The sequence below is a fragment of the Nuphar pumila genome, chromosome 14 (assembly GCF_984573655.1).
Source record: "Nuphar pumila chromosome 14, dmNupPumi1.hap1.1, whole genome shotgun sequence".
NCBI classification, from domain to species: Eukaryota; Viridiplantae; Streptophyta; class Magnoliopsida; order Nymphaeales; family Nymphaeaceae; genus Nuphar; species Nuphar pumila.
In genome coordinates, this window is record NC_143262.1 from 8,260,652 (window position 1) to 8,287,454 (window position 26,803).

A 26,803-nucleotide genomic window follows, 5' to 3' on the forward strand; every position below is an offset into this window, starting at 1 on the left:
GTGTAGGTGAATAATCGATGCCCTGACGTATAAGCTGTGTCCTTGGTATACATCAAGCCATCTCCAATCATACCCTTTAAATACCGAAGGGTCCTTTTTACACCTTCCATATGTACATCTGTAGGAGCATGCATAAACTGTGAAGCCTGATTGACAGAGTATGCTATGTCAGGCCTAGTGAATGTTAAATATTATAACATCCCTACGACTCGACGATACAAAGTAGGATCATGATAAGTAGTGCCTTCTTTAGCACTTAGCTTATGATTTAGAAGACAAGGTGTGCTAATAGGTTTATAATTCTCCATCCCTGTAGCAAGTAAAATATCAATAGTGTACTTATGTTGGCTCAATGTAATAGTCTCATGTCTACTATCAACTTCCACACCCAAAAAATATCATAAGGGACCCAAGTCTTTCATCTTGGATTTAGCCATAAGCATAGACTTAACCCAAGATATGTGAACCTCATCACTCCCGGTAATAATGATGTCATCAACATATATAAGCACCCAAACAATAGCTGAATCACTTTTGAATATGAACAATGAATGATCGAGAACACTTTTAGTGAACCCATGATGCTGGATCTTCGTGGAAAAACTTTCAAACCAAGATCGAGAAGCTTGTTTCAAGCCATAAAGAGAGCGTCGAAGTTTACATACCCAATTGGATGAATCATGCATGCTATAACCAGGTGGCTGCTCCATGTAAACTTCTTCCTTTAGTTCACCATGCAGAAAGGCATTTTTAACATCAAGTTGACTGAGTGACCATCCATGTTGTAACGCCAATGCAATGATAATCCTGACGGTGCCCAATTTTACTACTGGGCTGAACGTTTCATCGTAGTCCTGCCCATACTGCTGTGTAAAGCCTCGTGCAACCAGACGAGCCTTATAGCGCTCAACACTGCCATCCGGTTTGTGCTTGATCTTGTACACCCATTTGGATCCTACAACATTCTTGTTATCTGGCCTTGGTACAATTTCCCATGTATTGCATTCATGCAATGCTTCCATTTCCTCATTCATCGCCTCTACCCAGGCACGAGAATGTACAACCTCATGAAAAGAGGAAGGTTCTGTTTCTTTGGACACTCTAGTTAGAAATGTTTGAAAATCCAACCCAACGATCTATAGGATGTCTAATCCGAGTGGAACGTCGTAGAGGAGTCTCATTATTGACTGGATGAGCTCTACGAGAATAAACAAGACCAGAAAAACGTGAGGATGTTGTTGTAGGAGGAATGTCTTCCATATGCGGTTCCACATCGAAAGTATAAGGTTCATTGTCTGCCAATAAAGATGAATCCTCATAAGGCAACAAGTCATATAAAAGTGAGTCACTGAGCCAAGGATCATAACTGTCCTGTGTATCTGTGGAAGATGAACCCAGAGTGTCAAAATTTTCATCATAAAAAACAACATTTCTAGATACCCGAATTTTGCCTGTATGAGGATCATAACACCTGTATCCCTTATAGTCATCTGCATACCCAAGAAATTTGCATTGTACAGCTCTGTCTTGAAACTTATTTCTCAATGAATGATCAATATGAACATAACATACACAACCAAAATGATGTAGTTCTTCATATGATGGATGACAATTATAAATAACAAAATACAGAGAATTATCTTCAAGGATGGTCATGGGCAACCTGTTGATAACGTAAACAGCTGTATGGAAAGCCTCTGTCCAAAGAGAGAAAGAAATACCCACAGTATGCATCATGCTCAAGGTTGTCTCAACAATATGCCTGTGTTTTCTATCAGCTATTCCATTTTGTTGAGGGGTATGAGGGCAAGAAATGTTACGTGTAATGCCATGCTCCTTCAAATATTCACTAAAATCATGAGATATGTATTCTCCCCCCATCACACTGGAAATATACAACATTGGTATTGAATTGGTTTTGAACTAGTGCATGAAACTGTTTGAACAACTTGAAAACTTCATGTTTGTTTTTCATGAAGTAAATCCAACTAAAACGAGTGTAAGAGTCAAGAAAGAGTACATAGTATCACGATTCAGAAAGAGAGGCAGTGGGCGCAGGACCCCAAACATCTGAGCATATAATCTCAAAAGGCTTTGTTGCTCTTTTATTGATACTATGAAAAGGAAGTACATGACTTTTGCATAAATGACAACTTAGACATTTTGACTCTAAACTGACTCCGGGTATCAAACCTTTAGCAGACAACTTGTTAAGAAAAACTTGACTACAATGACCCAAACGAAGATGCCATAAGTCTGGCTTATTAAGATTCAAGACTCTAGATGAAGAACTATGATCTGTAGATCGACTCAAAAATGTTGGAAAGGAAGAAGCTAAGGAAGCCACGGCTACGGAAGACGACGTCTTCAAAGGCACATGAGATTCTTCAAAGACGTACATGTTCCCGTGTCGTTCACCTTTATTGAGCATCTTCTTGGTGTGAAGATCCTTAAGATAAACAGGAGTAAATTCAACGGAAGAATTTGTTTCATCAACTAATTTTGACACATGTAGAATATTCTTTTGAATAGCAGGTATGAGTAAGACATTTGACAAGGGTAATTGAGATTCAGGCAGAGAAAGGGAGACATTTCCAGTGTGACAGATGGGGTGGTGAGATCCATCTCCTATGACTATAGTGCCATTTCCAGTGTAAGGAGTTAAGTGAGAAAATTTACCTGCATCAGAAGTAACATGTGCTGCTGCCCCTGAATCAATATACCATATACCTTCATCATTTTGGCGCAAGTTCATCTGATTGAAAGTAGTCATAAGGATATTTTGTACGTCCTGTGGAAGAACCTGTCCCTGAGGAGTGCGTGCAAACGTCTGAGTTGCCTTCTGCCCTGACCTACTATCTGGCCTCCCTGTTTTGTTCCGGTTCTGAGGATTGTACCAGCAATTTGCTTTAACATGTCCCCACTTATTGCATAGAAAACAAGTAGGAACACATCCCCCTCGTGGTACACTGTCTGAGCCAATGCCCCCTCCACCTAGTGTAGGTAGTAATCCTCCTTTGTTCATAGGTGTTCCATTGGGATGAGGACTAAATAAGACTCCTGTTTGAATAGGCGTATGTGCCATCATCACAGGATGAGCATCATCTGACGCGTGTTTCTGATTTAAGCTGACCTCATATTGCAAAAGCTTAGATTGAAGATCATCAAAACATGGAAGAACTGAGACAACCTGGAGTGTCGTGCAAAACATGCGATATTCAGGTCCAAGGCTACCTAATACTTGTTGTACCATATCCTTATCTGATACAGGGCTTCCAATGGCAGCTAACTGATCTGTAATCACCCTGACATCCCCCATGAACTCTGTAATAGATTTGTTTCCGTTTCGCATGGATTGGAATTGCCACTTGAGTTGCAAAGCCCGAGATTCAGAAACCTGAGAAAAGGAATGAGCTAGTCCATTCCACAAATCGGCAGCAGATTGATCATCAGAAATAGTTTGTAAAACACGATCAGAAAGTGTGGAAGTTATGTAAGCAACTAATGTCTGATCCCGTTGTACCTATATGTCATAAGCAGGATTGGTGGTTCGAAGTTGACTCACCGTCCCATCTTCACCTATTATTTCTTGCATGATATGTGTAGGTGGGGCGAGTGATCGCCCATCTAGATGCCCATAAAGACCATGACTGCGAATAAAGGGCACAATCTGACGCTTCCAAAGTAAGTAGTTATCATGCTATGTCATACGGACTCGACTAGGGAGGTGCCGCACCCGAGTCGACACGCCCCGACACGGGTGCGGCCTCGGACACGGTCTGGACTCGGTCAACGCCGAGTCGGACTCGGTCAACGAGTCCAGGCCGAGTCCGTCTTAATTTTGGACTCGGTCAATGTTGACCGAGTCCAAAAATGTCCATTTTTAGTACAAAAAACAAAAAAAAAAGAACTTTTTATATATATTTTAAAAATATATATATAGCATGAGTCTTAAACATTAGGCCTAGAAAAAAAAAATTATTCTTAAATATTATCATTTAATTCTCTCTCTCAATCTTAAAAGCTAATAAATTCTCATCCACGAGTACCAACACTTTTCATCCACCAAGTTCTCTCTCTTATAAAAGCTAATAAATTCTCATCCACGAATAGCAACACTTTCTCATCCACCGAGATCTCTCTCTCTCTCTCTCTTTCAAATCTAGCTTTGAAAAATTAAAAGCTTTTAATGCTTTTAATTAATGTTATGAATTTTAGCAAAAGATATTTAATGATTTACCAGAACATGCTTTTAGTTAATGCTTTTAATTAATACCTTGATGATGTTTTATTCCCATGGTAGCTAAGACTCGGCTGAGTCAATGATAAACTCAGCCTAGTTTGGTTCTAACCCAGTTATACTACTATTTTAACTCAGTTAGTTCAGGATCTGAGACAACTTGGAAGAGTCATGAGCCGAGTCCAAAATTTATATAGACATATGCATACACTGGATATATATATATATATAATTTTTTTAAATATATATATATATAGCCGAGTCCCCGTGTCCAAAATTTTTAAAATTGCGCCGCACCCGTGTCGCACCCGCACCCGCACCCATGTGACATAGTTATCATGGGATAACTTGTGGGTCATGAGGTGAGTAAGAAAACTAGGGTTCAACTTGGAGTCCATGGATTATATGAAGAATGAGATGCAATAACAGATTGGAAATAGGAATGGGATGATATCAAAATAGAATGCTGACTGTTCTGACAGTGTATTGAAGGAAAAACAACAATGCTGTGTGCTGAAAATAATCTCAGTACCTTCGTCACACAGGGAAGTAGTGACATGTGAACCAGAAGAATATTGAACAGAAAATATATTGAAAGAAAAAAACAGCAATGCTGAAAAAGAAACAACAATGCTGTCTGCTGAAAATGATATCAATGCCTTCGTCACACAGAAGAATAGTGACGTGCGAACCAGAAAAAATATTTGACAGAAATATTTTTGGGAAGAAAAACAAAGATTCGGCTGACTGGAATGTAATATTAGAACGTGTGTACCAGAAAAAAAATGTTGAAGATGAAAAGAACCAAAAGAGAAAGTAGAATGACGTGAAGGAGGATTAAGAAAAAGAGAAAGAAATAAATCTGATTAAGGAAAAGAGACACAAAATAAAACCTACGTCCTTTAGAAGCACGTGCTGGTCCTTATAGGTCTTCTAGATGATTGATTTCCGCGCCTGTGCTCTGATACCATGTCAGAAATATCAACCTGCAAGAGATAAAAGTGAGGTAAAGAGAGAAGAGAGAGAAGAAAGGAGTCGGCGGCAATCGGGTTTCCCTTTTTACTTATTATTTATAAGTGTTGTACAGGGTATAACATTACACAAGTAATAAAAATAAATTACAAACATGCCACCGCCCACGCATCCCAAGATGGATCCTTGGAATGTGGTGCGGGTCGGATCCATGATCCAAGACTGACACCTTTTGCCTGCTGCTTGCTCATTCAGAAATATAAGTAATGCACCTTTTCTCCTTTTAGAGGGAAAATGCCAGAAATAATGTCCTTATTTGCTTCAAGGCCAAATTTATGTTGGGTTTCTATGTCACATGGGTGCGGGAGCGGGTGCAGGGATTCGACACTTCCAAAAAACCCGGGTGCGGGGGTGCGACAGGGGCAAAAATGTAAAAAAAAAATTATATATATATATATATATAATTTTGAAGTTTTAACAGTTTAACATTTAACAGTAAACATTGTCATAAACTCATAATATGATTCATCATGCATGCAGTATATCAACCTAAATATCAAATTATCAATCAAATAAGTAAAGCAATTACATAAATCGACCTAAATATCAATCAAATAAGTATTGCATAAAAGAACTAAATTACATACCAAAGTATATCCTGATGAAGTAATGGATGCTAATAATTTTCTTCTTCATCATCAAATGCATCATTAGAAGGAATACTGGGCTCAGCTAAATCCATGTTTGTTACGTTGAATTCATGTTCTCCCTCGAAGTCATACTGTTCTGGGTTTACATCCCAAAATTTGGATGTTCCTTGTCTGCATTATAAACCCAATTTGAAAATGATAAATACAATACAAGTATATTTAAATGAAAACTAAGAAATAATCAAATAACTAAGAGAGCAAATTAGTACCTGTATTCATCATTGCTTCGCGAAAGTAATCGAAGATTTGAATGAACATATACTAAATCCTCTGCACGCTTGCTGGTGAGTTTATTTCTCTTCATGTTGTGGATTTGAGAATATGTGCTCCAATTTCTTTCACAACAAGATGAACTAGCAGGCTGCAATAGCAATCTTAATGCAAGACGTTGCAGAAGAGGTGTTTCTGATCCAAATGTTGACCACCATGTGATAGGATCTATATTATCTTCTTCTCTCGCGAATAATGCTGGTGCATATAATCTCGAAGATGAAAATTTTCCAAACTCTTGTGTGACTTGATGTAGAAGATATGCTTATGGAAAAAGTCTTGTCATACACATATTTCTATGTCTTGATAGCTCTGGGTCTAAATTTGGAGGGACACGACCAATACCACCAGCCCGCCACTTATTTGCATAATATTTTGGATTAAGAGAATGTGCCATGCAATGCAAAGGAGTGTTGTTCCTATCCCATCTTCTGACTAAAATTGAATGAATATGATTAAAAAAATCTGAATCATCCAATGCAAGATTTTTTTCTTCATGCATGAAAACTATAGCTTGTATTTTTTCAATTATATTATCCCACATTTCATAAACTCTGTGAAGCATGGGCTCATCCTTATCAACTTCTCTTAACATTTCCCAAATATGTTGCGTAAATTGAAGGAAGTATACCACTCTGTCCCAAAACTCATCATCAAGAATGAATTTCTTAATTTCTTGAGCCTTCATATCATCATCAACACGATAGAATGTCCAATTTTCATCAGTCACGATGTTAATCAAAGCATTCTTCACTCTTTTAATCTTCTTCATCATCACAATGATGGACGCAAAACGTGTTTCAGCGACCTTCAACAATTTCAAATCAGAATGCCTATTAAATATAACATTAGCACGATGGTGGTTAACAACAAAATTCCTAATGCTTTTAACATTTCTTTCTAAATCTTCAATACATGAACATAAAGCAATTGCTTGTGAATTTTCTTCTTCTTTGGGGTTGCATATGCTCTTTAGGGCTAGATTTAAGCTGTGTGCTACACAGGGAGTCCAAAAAATATGAGGGTACTCACTCTTCAAACTCAACGCTGCACTTTTAGAAACCGGAGCGTTGTCTGTAATGATTTGTACCACTTTCTGATCACCCACTTCTTTTATCACTTCTATAAACAATCCCTTCAAATACTCTGCATTTTTATATTCCCCAGATGCATCAACTGCTTTCAAGAATATTGGGCCACTAAGCGAACAAGCAATGAAATTGATTAATGGACGCCTTTGAATATCTGTCCATCCATCAGACACAATGGAAACTCCATTTTGCTCCCATGAATATTTTTTAATTTCTAGCAACCTCTCCACGTTTGCCCTCTCTTCTGCAAGAAGTGTGGTTCGTATTTTTTCTGAACTTGGAGGCACATAACCACTCAAATTACAATTTGCCAAGGATGTTACTAAATCCTTCCAATAAGGATTTCTAGCCGCATTAAATGGAAGTGAACCAGAATAAAAATACCTCACAACTTTTCTATCCAATTCTTCTCTTCCATATGTATTGAATGCTGCTTGTATCGTTTCTCTACCTCCTAGATTGACTTTTTTTTTTTTCAGCATCTTCTTGGTGGCTTGCAAATGGCACACTGAATGCAGAAGAATCGACCATTGCCTTTCTCTTCTCATATTTTTCTTGTATTTTCTTGTATTGCCTTCGCATTGCCTCATCAACTTTTCTGCAAGCTGAAATGCCATGTCCTGGTATCTTCAACAAATGACCCTTCACTCTTGTGTAAGACCCAACAAAATCTCTTTCGCAGAGCTTGCATCGAAATCTTTTGTTTCCACCACCTCTTTCTCCAGTTTTTGCAAGTTTATCTACATGTATCCATAGTGGCCCCACATCATCAATCCCACTGCAACTATCAGCAAAACTAACAGCAGAACTCACATGTTGGGATGAGGATGACGCAAGTCCTTTCCCTTTATCCGTCATTTTATCCTGAAAACACAAAAAAAAATACATTACAATTTTCAAATCAATTCGAAAACACAGAGAGAAGTGGGGGCTCAGCCCCTCCCCTGCCAACCCAACAAGAGAGCGAAGAGCGAGGGGGGCTCGGCCCCTCCCCTGTCGACCCAAAAAAAAAAAAACAGATGGGGAGGGGCCCCCTGTCGACCCAAAGAAAAAAAAAACAGATGGGGCTCGGCCCCTCCCTTGTCGACCCCCCCCCCAAAAAAACAGATGGGGGAGGGGCTCAGCCCCTCCCCTGTCGACCCAAAGAAAAAAAAAATAAATGGGGGAGGGGCTCAGCCCCTCCCCTGCCGACCCAAAGAAAAAAAAAAAAACAGATGGGGGAGGGGCTCGGCTCCTCCCCTGTCGACCCAAAAACGAAAAACATAAAGGGGAGGGGCTCGACCCTCCCCTGTCGACCCAAAAAAAGAGCTAGATGGGGGAGGGGATCGGCCCCTCCTGTGCCGAAAAACGAGGGAGTAGGGGTGGCTCAACCCCTCCCCTGCCGACCCAACAAGAGACCGAGTGAGGGGGGGGGTGCTCGGCCTCTTCCCAGGCGACCCAAGAAGAGAGTGAGAGACATACCTGCGAAAGGCGAGGAGGTGCAGGGGTGGCTCGGCCCCTCTCCTGTCAACCCAAAAACGAAAAAACATAAAGGGGAGGGCCTCGGCCCCTCCCCTGTCGACCCAAAAAAGAAAAACATAAAGGGGAGGGGCTCGGCCCCTCCCCTGTCGACCCAAAAAAAGAGCTAGATGGGGGAGGGGCTCGGCCCCTCCTGTGCCGAAAAACGAGGGAGCAGGGGTGGCTCAACCCCTCCCCTGCCGACCCAACAAGAGACCGAGTGAGGGGGGGGGGGTGCTCGGTCTCTCCCCAGCCGACCCAAGAAGAGAGTGAGAGACATACCTGCGAAAGGAGAGGAGGAGCCGAGAGGATGAGCCTGGGAGGCGGAGCTGGGGGCGGCGGCGCTGGGGTGGCGATGGGAGAGCTCGAGCTCAGGGGGAGAGAGAGGAGAGATTAGGGCAAAAAATTTTTTTTGCCCTAATCCTCCTCCTTTTCATCAGGAGGGGGAATTTTTTTTTCGCCCAAAATTGTGGAAAAAAATGACCGTGGGTGCGTTGACCGCACCCAGGGTCGTGTTGACCGCACCCGGTGCCGCACCCGCACACGATCCCGCATCGCGTCGCGTCGACGCTGGTGCGACATTTGTTTTGCCGAGTCCCTGTGACATAGTTGGGTTTGCTAAGATATAGAAGGGTTATAAGCTATGCAGCTTAATGTCAGCCTCATAGAATGGATAACAACTGCTTTATTGTACTTTTGTGATTCATAATGGGATACAACAGATTTTTTCTTCACTCCGTTTAGTCTATTGGTGAAAAAGACTGCTTTTAAGCCTCAGGGAACAATGTCATATAAAAATAAGTTTCACTAAATTTCCAGCTTGTGCCATTTCAATTAGAACTCAAGATAAATTTATTATTAAAGAAATAATATTTACAGGTACAGGATTATCTTTTGTGTAAGCTAATCCGTAGATTAGTGTTACCGAATGTTTTTGTTATACAATTGACCAAGGTTGTAAGTAGCGTATCGTTACCCGTATTGGTCGGGCCAATAGTAACACCGTATTGTAAAATTTTAATAGAAATAAAATAAAAATCCCAAAAAATAAAAAAAATCAGGAAAAATTAGTAAAAATTCTACAAAAATCACATCACATGAAATAATGATGAATTGCACAAAATACAGCCATAAAGTCACAAATGAATCATTTATGTCTCTATGAGCTGCATAAGACATCATCAAACATCAACTATCTCACAAGGACAATGCAAAATATTAAATATCCTGCAATTAAGAACATGTTACAAGACTCATACTTTCATACTACATAAACAAAAATATTATGGCAATAGTTGGACTCGATTTTCAATCGTTTTTCACTCATTACTTGAGTACCCCATGCCATGCTGTATCCTTTGATGGACTCTAGACAAATGGAGAAGTTGGCCTTCAAAAACCCAAAATAAAAAAATAATTTTCAGCCTTTTTAAAGTGCATCGAAACTTTATCGTACAATACACTCTGTATCGTATGATACGGCACAATACAGGGGTGTATCGTATGGTACTCCTAATATGGGTATGATATGACGTAAACTTCAAAATTAACGATACATACGATACGGCATGATTGAGACAACCTTGCAATTGACATAACAAGTCATTATTTTAGATAAAGAAAGCTCAAACAGAAACGTAAAAGAACCATTAGGCATGAAGAAGCATTGAAGGCTTGTACAAGTCTAAGAATGACTTGATACTGCATGACAAAAACGTTCTCGTTAAGTAGCTTACAAGCTTGTGTATGCATAAGGTGCTGGCAGGACCGAGGGCCTAATTGATACCTTTGTGTATGTCATCACTAGTTCAATTAAAGTAGGTTTCGCCTTAAGGATACTATGTTGCAACAAACAATATGGACAGTACTGCAGGTGCAGTTCCTTACTGATTTGTAGTCAATGTTATGAATTTAACACAATGCAAAGCAGGTAGGGAGACTAATGACACTGATGTATATGTCAGAGTTGATACCATGCTCATTTCGCTTCCATGAAATCTTAATCTTGTGCAAATATCTTCTAAAAGCAATGAATCAAGGAACTATACAGATATCTTTCTCTAAGTATTTCCGTCATGCAACAGGCACTAAGTCGGCCTCAAGAACTAAGCAAGCAAGGTTTTCTTCTTGAAGCTACTATTGAAGCAGCTGCGAATGAAATAATCAATCTCAGGGACAATCTGAATGATTGGGATAGCAAAGTTGGAGATGGAGACTGTGGAACAACAGTGAGTTCTGTGAGCTTGGATTTCCTTTTGCATGCGCTATTTGGGTAACTTTGTATGTTTCCTTTCCGTAGATGTACAGAGGTGCAGCGGCTATTCTTGAGGACATGAGAAAGCAGTAAGTTCTGTTCTAGTGCTTCCATCTCTTTATGATGGATGTCTATGTCCATACTGGTGTCTGCTGATGGCAAAATTTGATTCTGTGGTGTTGTTAAGATAAATGTAGCATTTTCATATGTAATTGTGTTTGTCTTGTATATTTCAAAGTACACCTGAGTGTACTTTAGGTATTTCCTTCCTTTTTGTGTATTCTTATATATTTCATTTGAGTTGTTTTCAAGGTATATTTTAGGTATACTTTTTATGTATTTTAGGAAAGCTATACTCTAGGTATGCCTATTAGATTAGGTATAGGCTAGATTAGGACTATTTTTGGTCTTGTATTTTTTTGCATTTATTATTATTAATTTTCTTGTAACTAGTCCAACTAGTCATTGGACTAGTATTGGGCTTTAACTAGCTGTTAGACCTTCCTAATGGCTAATATATTTGGGGCTTATATATATAGGCATATCCCTTATTTAGAGATTGAGAGAGGATGGATGTAAACTGTGTGTTGTAGTGAGGTTGCCTTGTAAATTTTGTGAAGATTTTTCATTAATAAAAGATATTTTTAATTTCTTGTTCTTATTCATGGCTATGCATGGTTTATTGTATTTAGCCAAATGCATTATGATAATACATTTGGATGAAATTATTAATTTTCTTTATTTTATTTTGTGTCTCGCACAAAGTTACCGGAAGCTTCTTAGATAGGTGGGAAGCTCGCTTCCCGGAAACTCGCTTCGGAAGCGCGATACTCCTCGCTTCCAAAACTTGATGAGAACCTCGATTCCCCCACGCTTCTCCTATGCTTTCCACGTGCTTCATTTATTCTTATATGTTCTCTTACTCAACTTTTCATGCTTTTTATGTGTTTTCTCTTACTCTTCTCACTCACTTCCATGTGATTTTGCTAAATTGGTAGCTATGTCACAGGGATTCGGCTAGCAGGGTGCCGCACCCGCGTCGACGCGACTCGACGCGGGTGCGGTCAACCCGATCCTGGGTGCGTTGATCGTGCCCAGGATCATTTAGGTCCATTTTTTTTTTTGGATTTTTTTTTTTAAAAATTGCCCTATGAAATGGGCTGCGGAATTTAAAAAAAAAAAATCTGCTGACAGCTGCTTGCTTGCTGCTGCTACTCTTGTTTTATAAAGGGGCACTTTTAAAACCATCTAAAATTGAAGAGCCTTTTCAATCCAGATCCTTGTTTTATAAAGGGGCACTTTTAAAACCATCTAAAATTGAAGAGCCTTTTCAATCCAGATCCTTCTTTTTCGTAAAGGATTTTCTCTCTCCATAATAAATGATAATGATGGTGGTAGCCTTGCTGATCCTTCTTTTTCATAAAGGATTTTCTCTCTCCATAATAAATGATAATGATGGTGGTAGCCTTGCTGATCCTTCTTTTTCATAAAGGATTTTCTCTCTCCATAATAAATGATAATGATGGTAGTAGCCTTGCTGGCTATTAGTATTCACTGTTCTCCTGACGAGATGGGTCTTCTAGCTGTAGCCTTGTGTAGACCTCTCTTTTCCACATGTCCAATCCAATAAATTTCTTTTAGCTGTCGTGCAGCTGTATATGAAATGAAATTTGAAGAATCCTATGGACCAGCAAAAAAAATTGGACCCCCAACCCGCGTCGGGGGAACCCCCGGACCCCCTTATATATTTTACATTTTTGCCCTTGCCGCACCCCCGCACCCGGGTTTTTTGGAAGTGCCGAATCCCCGCGCCCGCACCCGCACCCGCACCCATGTGACATAGATTGGTAGTCATCATTTTTAGATTTTGTTAAAAATTTAATTCTTACACTAAAAAATCATGAAATTTAATGTTAGTCACTTTTATTTTAGTTTTTATTTGTGTTTTATTTTGATTCTCATTCAATTCTTATATTTCTTTTTTTTTTATTCCTCGCTTCCCGCTTCCTATATATTTTAAAATGTATCGCTTCTTGCTTCCGCTTCCTGTATCGTTTCCCGCTTCCGCTTCCTAGTCTAGCAACCTTGGTCTCTCGCATTCCATGCTGCACTATATAACACATAGTTATTCTAAATTTGTTTAGATAGAGTATTTATCAACTGTTCTCTTGTACTTTGATTCTCAACCATTTTTTCTCTGTTTCCATATATACTACTATCTTGTAAATCTTTAGGTTCTGATCTTTTTTTTATGCAATCAAATTTTTACACATTAGCATGATCAATTGGCTGAGGCCCTGAGGGTGATTGAGGCTTCAGTCTCGAGCTACACTTGCTGTGGAATGACAATATATAAATGTATGTGTTATCAAGTATTTTATTTTGTGCATAGTTAAAGATATTTTACTTTGAAGAGTTCCTGTTCTTCTAAAGGACAACAAATTAAAAACTGAGAATCTGTCACAATATGATTTTTTCTAGTCCAAGATTAACTTATTTATGCTGCGCTGTACTATGTGATCTAAGACGCCATCATGATACCCTACTAGTATGAAGTTTGATACACAACTGAAATTCTTGTCCTGTTTTCATCTTTCCAGCGTACATAAAACTAAATCTAGCATTTGGGCCAATTTTATATGATATCTAATGGATGCATAAGAAAACATGGTAAAGCTTTACCATTTGAACTTTATGAACGTTTTCTGCCATCTTAAATGATATAAAGCCAATAAAACAGCAATATTTGAATGAATACTGCTGATTGTTCTAGGTAGTAATCAATGTTATGATAAGGCATTCAAGACAAAATATGATCCACAAACCTGGAGCAATATGGATTAGTAAATTATCTTGCAGATCAGAAGCAAGCTTTTGACATTGATGAATGGAGCAGAAATTGATCTTTTCTTGAAGCTCAGTGAGTACAAAAGTGCGTGAAAGCAATTAGTTTTCTATTAGTATGTACTATTCCTTGTGTCTTTTGGGCTTAGTTTCTGAAAGAATACATAACTGCTTGGAAAGGGTTCTTGCCTTTTGACCATCACATCCAAGAACACGATCCTTGTGAGGAACATTGTTCTAATTTTTCAGTTTCTTATGTGCCTTCATTCAGCATTTTAGCACATTTGGGCTGCCATGCTCAAGTAGGCCTAGCTTCTTAATTTGCCTGATATTTTATCCTAGATGATGTTTGATCACATACACCATTGTTCACTCCACTCCTGTTTATTCTATATAACTACAACTTGAGACCATCTTTCAGTGCATTCGGATTAGGGGTGAGCAATGGGCCAGTCTGGTCCATTCAAAAACCTTCAGCCAATGGCTCACCCCTGGTCAGGCCGTGCTGGGCTGTATATATATTCAGGTCGGGCCGTGCTGGGCTGTATATATATTCAGGTCGGGCCAAGCCTAAGGCCCGGTTCGAGATGAGCCTTGGCTGAATTTAAATGCCTGGGCCCAGCCCATGGTGGGCTATGTGGCCCATTGCTCACCTCTAATTCTGATCATATACTCTTGTTACTAGTGTTAAAATGTTAGAACTGCTTAAGGAGCTGTGTATGTAAAATCCAATGTTGTTAAAAGCGCACACCTCATAGGCTATGAGGCACATACCTCATGGTGAGACATACCTCATCCTGAGGCATGCACTTTATTGGATTCGGGTCAAATGGGAGGTGAAAGCTGTCACAAAATGGTGTGGAACCCAAGACATTCCAAATCGTAATCCAAATGCCAAATAAAAATGCATTTGAATACTAACAAGATACAAACTAATAAGTTTTGTGAATAAATGATTTCTTTTGTAATGAACAATAAAATACATAAAAACCTCGCTACAAAATGCACTCAAGAACACTAAAAAATATCTAGAACTACCCATCACTCTCTCACCTTATAAAGCAGCACCCCCCACCCCCCCTCATATTTATAGAGAAAAGTAGATGAGAGAAGAAATGAAATAGAGAGGGGAAGGCCTCTCTCATTAAAGAATGAGAGAGAGAGCTCCCAACGGCTAGAATTCTAGCCGTTGGGAGCAAGTCAAACTATCTTTGACTTGACTCCCATATATATTATACATATTTTCAATATATTTAATATACATTATTCCAATATATACATTATATATATACAATTATATTACATTAATCTTAACACCTTCAAACTTACAATGTAAGTTTGAAATTACAAAAGAAGAAACTCATTACACAAAATGTCTTCATAAACTTCATCAAGTTTTTCCATTTGGTATTTCTTCAAGGGGTGCTCAATCATATGCTCCGTTACATAAATGATATAATCAATTCTTGATATTCTCGAAATGTTTTTAGAATCATCCATACCTCCAATATTTGAATAACATGTAAAGAGAGCAAAACAAGATCAATCTAACAAGAAATAACTATACTTATATATATATATATATATATATATTATTGGGAGAGGATGACCAAGCACACAAACATAAGATAAATATAATTTAACATTTTTCAAATTCATTTAAAGTAAGAATTGATTTTGAACAATCATTAACTATAAAACATGATAGTCATTGACAAACTCAATCATAATAGAATAATATTAAGAGTAATGCAAACAATGATAAAGTTATTTTATGAAAATCATGCACATATATATCTATTGCAAAAGATATATTAATGTATAACAATCATAAATTTTTTCATTATTAATACTATGAAGAAATAACATAATAACAAGTCATCTTTACACAACTGAAGATATAAATAAGCATGGATCAATTAGAAGCAATATTTAAACCAACAACTAATGTATATATGAATGAACCATGCAATAATTTAGAACCAACGAAGAAGTCACAGATGAACCAATAACAATAAAATTCTTTTAAGAACACATGCTTGGAAATAAGCGAAAAAAGGGATACCAATGAGGATCCACACAAATACAATAAGAGTGCCTAAGTAACAATTTTACCAAATAGTAATACAAAGTGAGATCAATAGCAAGAGTAGTCAAATGCACAAAATAACCACTATGGGCATACATTAGAGATTTTGCTAATGAAATGCTTACAAAACACAAAGTGCATAAGTACAAGTCTACTATGGGACAATACGGTGAGCCAACGAAGGGCAACACAAGTAAAAAAATATTTGTTTATTGAATATATGCTTGGAAAAACATAACCTTATGCAAATTATGCAAAACAATTAATTATGAAATAATTCATACAATGCAAAATGCATGAAAATATTTCAACAACCATTTCTCATAAAAGAATAAATGAGTTTATAAACATTACGAAGAGAATTTTTAAAATCTCATACATCATAATGAATGAATTTTGCAAATTAAAACACTAGTTTGACCACCACAAGCAAATCACCTCATTAGACCTCCAAACCTCAAAATTTAAGTATATATATGCTACTCAGTGTTATTAAAAATGTATCTCAAGGTGCAAAAAGCGCGCCTCGCCTCAAGGCGAGGGGCTTTATGCCTTGAGGCGCATGTATAAAGCGCAAAAGCCCCGAGGCGTGTGCCTCATACGCCTTGAGGCATACGCCTCGAGGCGAGGCGCGCCTCAAGATGAGGCGCATATGCCTCGTTCTTTTGGTCAAATGAGGGTCAAAATCCTCATTTGACCAAAATTTAGTGCTTAAACAGAGAGAGATCGGGGCCCTTTTATTTTTTTGATAGCTCTCACGCCTCTCTAGTTTTCTCTCACGCAACCTCTCTGTCTCTCTCGTCTCTCACGCAGCCACACTCTCTCTCTCTCGTCTCTCACGCAGCCACACACACATTCTCTCTCTCTCTCTCTCTCGTCTCTCACAACAGTCTCTCTCTCGTGTGGGAGCCCGAAAACATGTACGGTCTTTCTCTCATCTCTCATTTTTTTCTAACAGGCAGCCTGCAAAAAAGAGTTCTTCCTTGCCTAGACATTGCAGTTTGCATTTCTCATAGACAAAATAAGGAAAATGAAAATGGTGTACATGCATCTTTTCTTGAGAAAAAAGTGGTATACCTGCATATAGCCTAAAGTTAGTTTTTCTGCACCTGATTTCCAAAACCAATAAAATATCCTGAGTCCATAATAAGGAAAAACTATTGCCAACCTGTTCAAATGAATTTGTGACATCATATTCTTGATGCAATTTTTTTGAATTTGTGACAATAAAGTACTGAAGGGGTGATTTTAACAACTTAATGTAAATTTTTTGAATTTTCTTAGAAGCCATCATATTCGGGCCGGTTAAAGGAATTCTTAGCTTAGTATATTGATCTCTCTAGGGATGTTCTATATCTATGGTGATGATGGATATATCAGGTTTATCAACATGAACACATGTGAAACAACTGTCTTTGCGTGCTCACAGATCAGTTTGATCTTCTGGATGTTTTATCGGCAACCTGTGATGGAATGCTGGTCCCTTCTTTTACACGTAAGATCGATGACTAAATAGATGATCTAAACTACCTTTACAACTGGTAAATATTTGTAAAATTAAAAAAAAAAGTGTTTCCAGTACTTAATGTTTTCTGATAAAACACACATACAGTCTCTCTCTCTCTCATGCTTGTATTTATTTGAGATTTTTTATTTCTTTCCAATGTTAATTTTTAGTATTTGCTTGAGATTTTTTATTTCTTTCCCATGTTAATTTTTAGTATTTGCTTCATCAATAAGGCATTTTTTATTTATTTGTAATTTTAGATATTTTTTATAGTTTTTTTAAGTTAATATTTTTTTGAGGCTTACGCTTCGCCTCAGATTTTGGTGGAGCTCCTCGCTACGCCTCAATGCTTTTCACAACACTGATGCTACTAGAACAAGAGCACAATTATAAATGTCAACAACAATTATCGCTGTGACCATGCACAAGCAATACAAGGCTCCCTGACAATACAAATTAAAAAATCTATCATAAATGTCAACAATAATAATCTTTGTGATCATGCACATGCAATATAGGGCTCCTTGACAATACAAACCAGTTACAATCCACAAGAGGTGCACATAACTCACCTTACAAATGATTGTAAAATTGTAAACAACATTAGTTTCAACGGATGGACATAACTCACTGCACTAATAATCCAAAATCTCTTATAAACAACATCAATTTCAACAGGTGCACATACCTCACTACACTGAGAAACAACATCTCTTGTCTACATAAAACGACATTTAAATAAAAGGCACAATAGGAGGAAATACAAAAGGTAAGAAAGCCTGTAATAAAACATACTAATGTTATCAATAAAATTATCAATTTTAACCATCTTTCGAAATATCATGGTTTCAAAAATAGATAGACATAAGAGATACACAATGTTACAATCATCCATAATAACAATGACCATACAACAAATGAGTGATACAACTCACTCAGATCCTGAGATCAAACAATTGTCAGTTAGAGCCAAACTATAAGTTGACAATCTAAACTGACATAAAACTAGGTGCACACAACTCACCCCGACATCTCTGAATAAAAAATAATAAGGCCAAGAGAAATGATGCATCATATAAAATCCTGTGATGGACACAACAAATGCCATAAGAAGGAAATAAATACTCACGAAAATCATTTTTCAAATAGGTGAGTTCATAAAAGGAACCGATTTGAAAAGATGAAGTTTCAAATAAAAAATCCAATAAAGAAGATGAAATCTTAGAATGAATGTAGTGCAATCATATGCCCAACAATATGTCCCATGACAATTTTTACAATCTTTAATAAGCAAACAAGAATCATGCTTAATATAAGCAATTCTTCAAAAATGAATTCATAAATCCACCAATCATGGAATAAGTGCACTAAGGCACATCACATACAAAGGATACAATAACTCTCAAAGAACAATTTTTATGGTCTAAAATGAAGCCTTTTAGATTTAAATCATAAGTCTACTATAAGACAATAATAGAGATTTTCGAGGAACTATTTATAAACCCAAAAGCATGCATAATTATCTCTAATCATGAATACTCAAATCAATATGATAATCTAATAACTTATAGCCACATAGGCTATACAAAAGCTATGAATTTTAATACTACATACTAAATATCACTTACAATGCATCAAAATATAAACCTTCTAAGCGACAAAATGCAATCCATAAGAAGAAAAACAAGTTAATATTATGACATACAAAATTCCTTAAGTATATGTGAACAAAGCATCCAATGCAAGATTCATTTGTAATACGAATGACAAAGAGAAATTATTACAAGTTATGTAAAAATACCCAAGATCATTCTCAAGCATAATCAATCGAGGATGGTTTTCAAATAATTAATTTAGCACAATGAGAGCAATATCTTAAAGCCAATCATTGAAGCCACATAAAAATATGGGACATGAGCATACAAGATATTCATGGTATTACCAAAGAATTAAAATTATGATGACTCAAGATATACATTATACAAGAATCTAAATTTCTCAAGGAACACATTTTTAACATAAAATTCACATAATATACCTAATAATCATGCTTTGACACATGCTTAAGGGCACTAATGATCATTACAATAAAACAAAATACATACAACAAAAAATTAGTATTTTGCAAACAACATGAAAAACATATAATTATAGTATTTAAGATTTTAAAGAAAACCACATACTCTTGTAAAATATAATTTTCATGATGACATTTTTCAAAACATATACATATTCATAATCAAAACATATATTTCATGTAAACATGCTTACACAAAAACATATATCAAAAGACAAACAAGATACCTTTCATTCGAATTTTTATTTCGAAGCACAAACATGACTCTGATACCGTGTCATGAAATGATGCGGAACCCAAGACATTCCAAATTGTAATCCAAATGCCAAATCAAAATACATTTGAATACTAACAAGATACAAACTAATACAAGTTTTCAGAATAAATGATTTCATTCATAATGAGCAATAAAAATCTTACTACAAAATGCACTCAAGAATACTCAAACATATCTATAACTACCCATCACTCTTTCACCTTACAAATGCACAATACGTATATATGTACTTATATTACATTAATCTTAACATAGGGGAGGCCCGATTCATTAGGGCACTCCCCCCTCTCGACTCTCTCTCTCATCTCTTGCCCTCTCTCTCTCTCTGTCGAAAGGAGGAAGAAGAAGGTATGTTTGTCTCCCTATCTCTCTGTCTCTCCCTCTCATTGTTTCCCTCTGTCTCCCTCTCGCTGTCTCCCTCTCTTTGTCTCGTCTCTCCCTCTCCCTCTCCCTCTCTCATTGTCTCTTTCTTTCTGTCTCGTCTCTCACTCTGTCTTCTCTCTCTCTCTCTCTCTCCCTCTAACGTTGAATTCTTTTTTGTGTCAGTTTATTTTTTTGTAGTTTTACTTTGAACATTGACCTCTTTTTGTTTTCAAGTTCTTATTAGATAAAATTGCATCAGTTTTTTTTTTTTTGCATTTGTATTTTGTCTATTCCTATTCACATTACTTGTCTTGTTGTGAGACCAGAGTTACCGGAAGCGCCTAGGGTAATGGGGAAGCACGCTTCCCCGATACGCGCTTCAGAAGAGCGAAACGTCGCGCTTCCGAAATGCGTGGGGGAAGCGTTCCCCTTTTATGCACACTTCCCTTTTATGGGAAGCACACTTTCCCTTTTATAGGAAACACACTTCCCATTTATGGGAAGCGCGCTTCCCCCACGCTTCCCCATTTTTTCCATTTTTTCGCTTCCCCCTCGCTTCCGATTCGCTTCCTAGGTCGCTTCCGAGACGGTTCGTAATTTTCTTCTAAATGGTCCCACGCTTCCCCGCTTCCTACATTTTTGAAAGTGCCTCGCTTCCCGCTCCCGCTTCCTCAACTGACAACTCTCTGTGAGACTATGTTGTGAAACTTGTATGCATGTAAACAATGAGTGCAGTTTTACTTGCAATGTTGAATTCTTTTTGTTTTCAAGTTCTTATTAGATGAATTTGAGTATCATTTTTTAAGTTCTTATTAGATGAAATTGCATATTAGTTTTTAAGTTCTTATTTTTCGGTATTTATGTGAGATTTTCTATTTTTTATTAGTTGTTCATCAATAATTTTTTTTTTAATTATTTATATTTTTAGATATTTTTTAAGTTAAAAAAATTTGAGGCTTACACTTTACGCCTCGAGTCCTACGCCTCACTTTAGTTTTTGGTGGAGCACTTCACTACGCCTCAAACACTTTTCACAATAAAATCTAATTTGCAAAGGACTATGGTGTATTTTCTCCTAGGGATGCACAACGAGCCGAGCTAGCTCGGGCTCGACCTATTTAAGCTTGATTCAAACTTGTTCGAAAAAATAAATGTGCCAAGCTTAAACAAGGGTTCAAGCTCGGTACACACAGAGCCTGAAGAGGCAGTCCAGCTCAAATAAGCTCGGTAAGCCTGATTAAGCTATGTTCACATAGTTATATAAAAAATAGATTTTATATATGTATATATTTTGTTCATAGTATTGTCACATAAAGATGTCTTACCTTAACGGGAAAGTCCTTGTTCATCTTTGGAAGTGACATGGGTTCAAATCCCACTATTTTCCTCTCTTTCAAAAAAGCATTGTACACAAATTTCAAAAACATTTTTAAAATAAAGGTTTTCAGCTTGAGCCAATCCCCAGGCATGGTTGTTCAAGCTCAGCTCAAGCTCTAGCCGAGCTTGAACAACCAAAATGTCTTCACTAGCTGAGCTGAGTCAGGCCAAGCTCAGCTCGTGTGCATCCCTATTTGCTTCCTTAATGTTTTCTTCTTCCACTTGAATGTGTGATTTGCACAACTTCAAGCCGTCAAGTTGTCTTATGTTCCTTCATTTTCGAGGTACGTTGGCCATTGAGCTTAGTCAATTGTACAACTTTCCAGCCTCACAAGAGCTCTTATGTGGTGCATTTAGGTTTGTGTATCTCTGGTACATTGCCTTGGCCGCATCTTGTGTTTTAGTTTGGAACTCAACCACTCATGGCTCCTTCCACATTTCTCGGCATTATAAGTGAACTTAGCTTTTAGTGTCGTGTAAAAACTGAAGGGATATTTAGCGAGTTTGGGACACTACTTGGAAACGATTCCAAACTGACCCCCTGGCAAGAGTGTTTAAGTAGTTCTGTCCCGTTTAATTTGAGCAAGGTGAGTTCATTACAACTAATAAGGAGCAATAGAGTTTACATAACTTGTGGGTATTGTCGGTTTTGTGATGCTTCTAATGGATCAATGGCGTCTTTCTTCTAATTTGTATCTTTCTTGCTGATTTTCGTATATACAGTTGGCGACTTCTCATATTATTGGAGTTTTATAATCTGTTCTCGTTGTCTAACTTTTTCAGGCAGCAAATCATGCTTTAATATAAGACTATTTTTTTTTCATTTTCAAGTTGGATATGTCGCAGTTTTTCTGTGTGTTTCTGCACTTGCATGTGTCTATATTTAATCCTTTTTTGTTTTTTTTAGGCCGATGTGTTATTATTAGTCATTTCCTGGAGTCATGTGTGTGTACATGTGCACACATGAGTGTGCGTTTTGGGGTTGATTATTGTGGCCGACCACATTATCTTACAGTGTAGCTTGAGTTGTACTTTGTCCTGTTAGCACACATGCATCTGTTTGCATGGTAAGGTTGTCTATTTGTGTCATGTAAGATGTTAAATGTGACTTCATTTATGGATGGTTGATTTTGTGTTCTTCACAATTGTTTTAGCATAACACACTATTTAATGATATACCTGCACGCTAGCTATATGAGCTTTTAAACCATTTCCTTTTTGGAAATGGGCTTTACAGGTTAGGAACTCCAATTTGAAATAATCAGTTGGCAGATGCATATAGATTCTATCCTTAATTTTTTTAACGTGAGAGTAACATGTACTGTTTGAGTTCTCTTATGGCTGTTGTAATGATTGGATTGATTTTGTATTGCAGCTATCCATTGAATGATGCAGCTGAAACAGTCAATGAAATTGGAGCTTCTATCAGAAGGGTCATGGGAGGAACCAGTGGGATTATGTATGCCATTTGAGCTTATTTCATGCATATGCTCTTAGCTGCTTAGTCTTTTGACGAATTTCATGAAGATCCTGTGTTTGGTGAACAAGTATGCGCTGTAATATTTTCAATTCATGTGATGTGAGATGAAGTTTCAGCTTTCTAGATATAGAGATTGAAAGCTCGTTCCTGTAAACCAAATTTCTTTGGCTATCCTTTACTCTTGGAGACCATGCCATTTCTTGCTGCTACTATTAGCATATTGCTATGATATATTCATTATTTTTAATATGTTTTTATATCCAGCTATGAAATATTCTGCAAGGCAGCATATGCAAAGTTGAAAGAAAGCTCACTTGTGTCCACCTCCACCATGTCTAAGCAATGTAAGATGCTCATCCGAATGCTAATTGCAGGTTTTTTTCCTTACCTTGCATTAAACAATAGATTTCTTAATGCAGGGGCCGATGCTCTTGAAGCAGCCATTGCTGCAGTTAGCAAGTATGGAGGTGCTAAAGCAGGCTACCGGACATTATTGGATGCTCTTATTCCAGCATCTGCTGTTTTACAAGAGGTAACTGATACATTTAGTCCAACCCTTCTTGCATGTTTATGAAAACTGATATTTTCCTTCATTTATCAGAGGCTAAGTGCAGGAGATGAGCCTTTAACAGCATTTTTTCTTTCGTCTGAAGCAGCGGTGGTTGGTGCTGAGTCTACCAAAAATATGCAAGCACGGGTACTTTTGGTTCTCTCTCTTTTTGGAGATCTCTAGCAAGATATTTAATTGATTCAAAACTGCAGTTAGTGACGTCACTGTTTTTCATTTCACCAACTGGAGTAAATTTTCTTAAATACATTCACAAGAACTGTAACATATATTACTGGATTTTTTTGGCTGGAGATCTGCTTGAGTGGGTTCAGATTACGGATGTTTAATCTGTTCTTTTATTTCTGCGGGATTTTTGCTAGTCTATATTAAGATTTTTTTCAGCTTCGTGAATACAATGCAATTCTGTTGTGATTAATGAATGTTTCAATAACCTGTAGGCTGGGCGCTCAACATATGTTTCTGGGGAGATCCTTTCAACTGTTCCAGACCCAGGTGCCATGGCAGCCGCTGCATGGTACAAAGCTGCAGTTCTTTCTGTCAAAAGCCACCTGAGCACGTGACAAGACCTCCGAGCGTGTCGATTTTGATGGTGGAAGGGGAGCTCTGGTATGGGGCTCAACAATTTTCAGTTGAGTTGTACGTTTATCAGAAGACCTGCTTCGACTGTCCCAAAAAATTTTACTCCAAAGTTTTGATCAATGCTGACACACTCATTGGTTTTCCGCTTTTGCTTTGCATTAGCTGAGAAAGCGAGAGTTTTGATTGAGTTCATTCATTTCTGTATGTAGCCATGAAATATAATCATAGACAGCGTCAAAAGACAACTCTTGTGAAATAAAGCTTCATAAATTGGCCAGAACATGAAGGTCATGCGCCAATTTTAAGTTTTTGCTCGTGTGGCTGATCACAGCCTACTGAAATCAACACATCCTTTCGTGGGTGGTTGACAATTTATTTGATATGCGCTCTTGCTCATCGCTTTGTAGACTTCTCTACGAACTTAAACAGTTCCTTGAATTGTACGTTTTAAGAAAAATGCAGAAAGAGAGAGATCCTAATCTTGTTGGGAAGGGTTCGTTTTTTAATTTTGTTTATTTCTCTTTGAAATTTTTATCCTATCTGGTCAGCGGATCTCACATGTGAGTGTGTCCGTGCCTGCGTGCGAGGGATCTGATTTGAAAACCAATGATTAAAGATCCATGGACCTCCGAATTGGAAAAATGTCCGATCAGGTAAAACTGAATCTGATCTAGGTTACACACTTGGGTTCTGTTTTGAGACCCATATCTAGGGGTGGCAATCGTGTCGGGTTGGTGGGTCAGCATACCTCAACCCGAACCCGACCTGTTTATTAAACGGGCCGGCTGTGGCAAACACGAACCCGACCCATTTAATAAACGGGTAACCCGACATGACCCGCCAACCCATTTAATAAATGGGTTGGGTTGGGTAAACTGGTTCTCAGGTTCGTGGGTCAGGTTGACGGGTCGGGTTGATGGTTTGACGGGTCGGGTTGGCGGGTTGACCCACCCGCCTAACCCGTTTATTAAACGGGTCAGCCGGGTTGGCGGGTTGGCATACCCCCAACCCGAACCCGACCTGTTTAATAAACGGGTTACGCGGGTCGACCCGTTTATTAAACGGGTTGGCTTAAGCCCAACCTGAACCCGCCTAAGAGGCGGGTTGGCGGGTCGTGTCAGAAATTGCCACCCCTACCCATATCAAACACTAATTTGTTGGATTTGGAATGAAGGTCCAACCTTATCGGCCTAGCTCTAATTGGGCCAATTTGTTAGTCATTTGGTTGGATGTTAAAAGTGATAAGCATGAGTATCTGATCTAGGTTACACACTGGGGTTCTGTTTTTAGACCCATATCAAATACAAATTTGTGGGATTTGGAATGAAGGTCCAACCTTATCGGCCTAGCCCTAATTGGGCCAATTTGTTAGTCATTTGGCTGGATCTTATTAGAAGTGATAAGCACAAGAATTTCAGTGTCACAGGCCAATTTCCTTCAATGGGCCAGCGCGGCGCGACGGTCCCTCGTCACCGCCGCAAGCCTACTTGTCAGCTTGTTTGCCGATCGCGAAAGCTTGTAATCAGAGAGCAAGAGAGAATTGAGAGAGAGAAATTGCAATCACAACGAAGGTGAACAAAAGAAAGCTCAACACATTTACTTCATTCACAATTTCGCCCGCAGGCTATTACAGTTCAAGTATACGGGCTGCCCCTTCGTGGTATTGATTCACCTGAACCGGGCAGCTTACATCAGACTCAACAAAAGCAAAACAGACTCTAAGCACCACTGTATAATGTAAGTCGCAAGGGAACATGCTCCCCCCTTCAAATCATGCATCGTCCTCGGCGCCATTTGTTTCATGGTAAGCTTTGACTTCAGCCGGGTAGTGGCTGTTCATTTGGAATGCAGGCTCCCACGTTGGTTCCGTTGTTTCCTCTCACTGCACCAAGTATTTCTTTGCCTCTCTCAAGTAGTTGACTTTGTGGCGAAGGATCTAACTGATGTGCTTTTTGGCCCGTTGTGCTGCCGGGACCCTCTGCATAATGGGAGCACGCTGTAGCACACTGCGTTCCGGGTCTTTATCATCCAGATGGAATTGCTTGAGGTTGCACACGTGAAACACCAGGTGCACCTTGAAGTCTGGGGGCAACTCCAGCTTGTATGCCAGCTTGTCCACCTTCTTTGTGATAGTGAATGATCCTTCATACTTTCTGAGCAGTCCGCGATGTCGCCCGCGAAAGATGCCTGTATGACCAGGATATAGCTTCACCAACACTTGGTCCCCAACTTGGAACCCCGTGGGCCGACGATGCTTGTCCGCCCACTTCTTCATTCTCTTTGCCTCCTTGTGTAAGAATGCCTTAGCCAACTCATTCTGCTCGTGCTAGTCACGAACAAACTGATAGGTGAAGGATGACCTTCCATTTTCTTGTGCGGCAAGAGTGTGCGGGGTCAGTGGCTGCTGCCCCGTGACTATCTCAAACGGGTTGTGACCTGAAAACTCGCTCTTCTGCAGATTGTAACAAAACTGTGTCACATCAAGGAGCTTCACCCAATTTTTTTGATTGGCACTAACAAAATGCCTAAGGTACTGCTCAAGTATCCCGTTGATGCGCTCTGTCTGTGGATGAAAGCTTGTTGAAAATAGCAAATCAGAGCCGAG

General features: G+C 38.4%; 1 protein-coding gene across 1 annotated transcript in view; it reads left to right on the top strand.

The window, feature by feature from the left end:
- LOC149816259 (putative 3,4-dihydroxy-2-butanone kinase) overlaps positions 1–24,677 on the top strand; it is a 46,055-nt gene extending 21,378 nt beyond the window's left edge. Inside the window, exons 14-20 of the mRNA XM_089987906.1 lie at positions 10,865–11,008; positions 11,080–11,123; positions 22,944–23,027; positions 23,313–23,392; positions 23,468–23,580; positions 23,650–23,745; positions 24,057–24,677. Of these exons, the coding sequence (XP_089844032.1) occupies positions 10,865–11,008; positions 11,080–11,123; positions 22,944–23,027; positions 23,313–23,392; positions 23,468–23,580; positions 23,650–23,745; positions 24,057–24,179 (684 nt within the window). The 3' untranslated portion in view covers positions 24,180–24,677. The remainder of the gene's footprint in view (positions 1–10,864; positions 11,009–11,079; positions 11,124–22,943; positions 23,028–23,312; positions 23,393–23,467; positions 23,581–23,649; positions 23,746–24,056) is intronic.
- Positions 24,678–26,803: the final 2,126 nt, after the last annotated feature.